Source organism: Gavialis gangeticus, unplaced genomic scaffold (genome assembly GCF_001723915.1).
Source record: "Gavialis gangeticus isolate Ggan-Ray unplaced genomic scaffold, GavGan_comp1, whole genome shotgun sequence".
NCBI lineage: Eukaryota > Metazoa > Chordata > Crocodylia > Gavialidae > Gavialis > Gavialis gangeticus.
This window is the reverse complement of record NW_017729000.1, coordinates 42,098,892-42,104,224: the sequence shown is the minus strand read 5'-3', so window position 1 is coordinate 42,104,224 and position 5,333 is coordinate 42,098,892. Positions and strand designations below refer to the sequence as shown.

The 5,333-nt window shown below is 40.6% G+C and overlaps 1 protein-coding gene across 4 annotated transcripts in view; it reads left to right on the top strand.

The window, feature by feature from the left end:
• FBXW11 (F-box and WD repeat domain containing 11) overlaps positions 1-5,333 on the top strand; it is a 161,582-nt gene that overhangs the window by 146,747 nt on the left and 9,502 nt on the right. For all 4 annotated transcript variants that reach the window (XM_019506543.1, XM_019506542.1, XM_019506545.1 and 1 more), the window contains 3 exons: positions 687-805; positions 2,024-2,134; positions 3,347-3,425. In XM_019506543.1, coding sequence (XP_019362088.1) covers positions 687-805; positions 2,024-2,134; positions 3,347-3,425 — 309 coding nt within the window. The remainder of the gene's footprint in view (positions 1-686; positions 806-2,023; positions 2,135-3,346; positions 3,426-5,333) is intronic.

The window sequence follows — 5,333 nt, the reverse complement described above, 5'->3', positions numbered from 1 at the left end:
CCCTTCCCCCCCCCCCCCCCAGCCCCCCACCTTTAAATCATAATTGGTTTTGACTGTGCCAAAAGTTCTTTGGGCAGAGTTGTCCCATACATCTGAAGGTACTGTACATTGATAGAAAATAAACCATTGGGTTCTTTTCATTACAGCTTTAAATACAACTTTTTTTAAAAATTGCCAAGTTGACTAACAAATAATTTGACATTTAAAAAAAATAAAAACAACTTTGTGCCCTCTGCAGGTAAAACTTCTAGTTTTCTCTCTAATCAGCAATAGATGGTTGCCCATGTTCATGGTTAAAAGAAAAAAGAACAGCGCTAATGATGAAACTAGTCTTTTGACTATTTTTTCACTTTTCTCTCCTTTTCACTTTGAAATATTATTAGTAACAAGCCAAACTTGTTCCAAAATGGTTTTTGTTACTGAAGCAATATGTAAAGCAGATTTGAAAATATTTATGTATTAGAGCAGTTCCCAGAAGTTTCATTTAGGATTAGAACTCCATTGTGCCAGTCCTTGCAGAAACACAAAATATGTGGACTTGTTTTCCAGTGAGCTTCACGGGCTCTGTTTTCTTAGCAAAGCTGGACCTCTACCCATTTTATTTAGGAAATTTAGCCTAAATTGTTTTACTTAACCCCTTGATAGGTCATAACTGTCAAAATGAAGCATTTTAATTTGTTCAACAGGTCTGGAGTACAAGCACGTGTGAGTTTGTACGTACTCTAAATGGGCACAAGCGTGGCATTGCTTGTCTTCAGTACAGGGATCGGCTAGTTGTGAGTGGGTCGTCAGACAACACTATTAGGTGGGTGAAAGGAAAGAGCTTCAAAATGTTACACTTTGCACTCGGAAGTGTAAAAAGTAGCAGTTATTTTCTGACCTTTGAATCTTTCCTGCCTCATTTCTCTATATAATGTATAAGGTGTAATACTTTCTTTGGCATATTTGTCAGCATTAGAACAGGCAGTCATTGTTGAAAACATTAGGGCATGGATACACAATACTTAGAATTGTTTAAATCTGGTTGAAACTTGAAGCAGACAGACGTACAAGCCTGTTAAATTGATTTAAATTTGCCTGGAACGGTCCAAATTTGTACCCGGAAAATCAAATATTATTTTGAACCATTTCACTGTGAACTGGTTCAGTGTTGTTTGTTGACACCAAGGGCCCCTCTGGACATTCAGGTAAAAGTGTGATAGAATCTGATGCGTGATCCATACAATTTTGCCTCCTGCCATGCCACACAGGCATAATTTGTAGCATCCAGCATCAGATCCAATCATGTCTTATTGCTGGTATATGGGGAGCCTGGGATCACAGTCCTTTCCTCCTTCCCCTCCCTGCACCAGCAAGTAGCAAGCTTCTGTGGGTGGGAGTCCTACAGCTGATGGGGCTTGCAGCCATGGTAGTGCATGTTGCACTCCTGCACCTGGGAGCCTTGCTAGTTGATGGGACTCCCAGCCACAGGGAGCACCAGTTAACCATGTGATAAGAACAAGCCAAAGAAATATCACATGTTTTTTGTGGAATAACTTTGTGATTTATTTCTTGTTTTATCATGCCTTTGATGGATTGAATGTGTGGCTGCAATATAGCTTAAGATGTGATTACTGTATTTACTTGCATATAAGAAATTTTCCATATATTGAATCAATATAATTGGGGGGTTGTCTTGTATTCAGAGTCATTCTATATCTGAGTAAATACAGTAACTGGTTAAGTAACTCTTAAGTGTAATGTATAAATGGGACCCAAGTGTTTTGGGACAAGGTCTGGTCTGTCCTGCAGGCATCCTGCATTGCATTACTCTGCTGTACTGATTGACTAAGAATGTATTGGAGTTAGTGTACCCCCTTCTGGGGAGTGCATACAGAAACCTCAAGTGGATCTTGCACTCATGTTTTGACAATGCAGTCTGATTCTTTCTGGAGAAAAATTAGGTTTAAAAGATGAAATAATGGGAGAGAAAGTTAACATTGAAACTGCGTTTCTCATAGATCTATTTTATTGTTTCTTTAAGGCTATGGGACATTGAATGTGGTGCCTGTTTAAGAGTACTAGAAGGCCATGAAGAATTGGTTAGATGCATCAGATTTGATAACAAGAGGATTGTTAGTGGAGCCTATGATGGGTATGTTTCAAACAAATTTTCAGGTCGTTCATATATTCTATAATAAAGCACTCTTGAATTTCTTAGGTCTCAGACACCACATAGAAGGTGAATTTTCTTCAGATTTGTATTTTGCTTTCTGTAAATGACCTACAATAGATAAATATTTAACCTAAGTTTTGCGTACTTTCTGGAGAATTAAACGCCAAAGCTTTTAGTTGCAGGCTATTAAAAATAAAGTGTTTTTAGTAATGTATAATGTGCATTGTTTAGTCCATTTGAAGTACCTTCCAGTAATTCCTTAGGGCTCTGACTTCTCAGAAGACTAAGTTGGTGTTTCCTACACAATCAATAGAAGTGTTTTACTAATCAGGTTTCTGTGACTTGTGCTATGGCACAAGTTGGTAAAATAAACTATTAATCTGTGTCAAGCAGTGTCTAATGAGAATGGGCCATTTCCATTTCTTCCTTCCCCAAGGTGTCACTGACAAACCCCATGCTTCCCAAGAGGCCTTGGCTGCCTTTTTTACTAACCTCGTAACTGTTTTGTTCTGAAGCTGTATGCTGTAGAACTTGTAACATTTGAAACTATAGTACTTGGACTGAGCAAAAAAGTTCTAAAGTTGGTGGTGTTTTATTGCTGTGGGAAGGCACAAGGAGCCATTTTATGAGGAGTAATGTCTTAATACAGTGAGTTCAGGATAATCTATTTCTGCATTCTGTCTTTGTTAACCTATCCTCTCCGGTATTTGGTTGTATTTTAATTCAAGTGAATGTTATAGGCTTATTGAAGGAAGACCATGAGTGCTCTTCCGCTCTTGTATGAATTGGTTCTACTAATTTTGATTCTCCAGCTACCCTGCAGTCTGTAATCCCAAATCCATTCTGGGGGACTGTTCTTCCATGTGCTTTATGGGCAGTATGATAGAGATCTTTTCAGCTTTTCTATAATTCTAGGAAGCTCATATGCAAAATGTTTGTATATATGTATTGTGTTAGCTCGTAGCTGTTCCTTCTTGTGCTGGGGGCTGTATACAAATAAACAAAAATAATCCCTGCCCGAAAGAATTTAGTTGTAGCATATTATCAGAGACGTTCTGCCTTTTTCATGCCAGTAAATGGGCTCTGGGGCAATTCCACCATTCCATTTATGTTGATGAAAATATTTGCAATACTTACGCTTGAGGCAACATTTCTGTTACAATAACATAATCATCTTGTTTCACTTTGTAGCAAAATTAAAGTTTGGGATTTGCAAGCTGCTCTTGACCCTCGTGCCCCAGCAAGCACATTGTGCTTGCGTACATTGGTGGTATGTAAACATTGATACATTTGGGGTTTTACGGGGTAATTAGGCTTTGTATTTGGTAAGAGTGAATGTTTTAATAAATGTTGTTGCAAATCTGTCAAGTGTAATGGAGTAGGTAAGAAATTTAGTATGTTGTACAAGTTCTGGTCTGTTCCCAGAACTGGCAATGATGCGAAAGTACTGGGTATGTTTTTGTGTGCAATGAGTTACTAGTCTTAGAAGAAACCTTCAGCTGTTAAATTCATTTAGCTTGGTATTTCCAAATGCTCTTAAAATGTAATCAGTGCGATAGTGTGTGAGGTTCATTTTGGTTCTTGGGGTGGTGTTTTAATATCTTATAAATATTGTACCACTGGCTTTAAATGGATTCTTGCTAAATGGAAGAAACTTGGAATGCTGTCGGCCTTCCTTAACCCTATTCCTGATTCCAGAATTGGGGAAAATAGGCATGGGAAGGGAGTGGCCCCAGTCTTCAGGATTACCACAGGAACTCTAATCACTTCAAAGAAGGCTATCATATTTTAAGTGGTTGCTTAATTTATTTTATTTTCTTTGTAACGTGGGCTTTGATTTATGCAGTCATTTGACATATTTAAAAATGATTAGGATAATAATACAGTGGGAGAATTGGATGTCTCCATTGTTCTGATCATTGAATACACAGAGTTCCATCACCAAATTCAAAGCCTGAATATTGTCCAAGTCAGTAGCTATTTGTTTTATATGAAATGAACTTTGCTTGTCCTTTCCTACTGAAGTACCCACCCTTATCAGTAGTCTTGACATAACAGATTAAGAAGATAATAGAATTTATTCATATAAAAATATATTTCATTTCCATTACCAGCCTTTTGTGTCTTCAAGAGAGAGACTTCAGCCTTGGGCTTATCTGTTATAGCCTCTGTGGCCAGTACAGCAGAACCTTGAGTGAAGGACAAACCACACCACTCTTTGCTTTGGCTTTTATTTCAAAGGATTCTGCTTCTTCACTCAGCTGGAGTACTGCAGCAGTTCTACACAGCTCTCTGCTGTGGCTCTACATTCCACCAGTTGTTCAACCCTCATCTTTGCAGGGGCAAAATAACCTAACCCTGTCATTTATATAGTTTTACTGTTCTTGAAACCAGGAGTAGCCAGCTAGTAGCATGGGTACCACAAGTGGTATGGGCACTCTGTGTGCGTGTGTGTGGCGCACAGCACATCTGAAAGGGGACAAGCAACACCATGGAAGATAGAACAGGAAGCAGAAACCAAACAGGCAGGGAGCACAAGGAAGGAAGCAAAAATCAGATCAGTTTGGGAAAGGGGATCAGAGTAGCATTCAGGAAGGATATGGAGCCAATTTCATAGAATCAGTGAGTTGGAAGGGACCTAGACAGATCATCTAGTCCGACCCCCTGCCATGGGCAGGAAGGAGCACTGGGGGTTGGAGGGGTCATAAGACCCCAGCTAGGTGCCTATCCAGTCTCCTCGTGAAGATTTCCAGGGAAAGTGAGAGCACCACCTCTCTGGGAAGCCTATTCCAGGCTCTGGCCACCCTTACAGTGAAGTAGTTCTTCCTAATATCTGACCTAAACCTATCCTTCCTCAGCTTGTGGCCATTGTTCCTGGTGACTCCAAGGGGGGCCCTGGTGAACAGACTTTCCCCATGTCCCTGCTGGTGGCCCCTGATAAGGTTGTAGGCAGCCACAAGATCCCCCCTCAGTCTCCTCTTCCGGAGACTGAAGAGATTTGGGTCCCTCAGCCTCTTATAGGGCTGGCCGCGGAGGCCCCCAGCCATACGAGTGGCCTCCTCTGGACCCTCTCCAGGTTTTCCACATCCCTCCCGAAGTGTGGTGCCCAGACCTGGACACAGTACTTCAGCTGTGGCCTGACCAGCACTGCATAGAGGGGGAGCAAGACCTCTCTGGA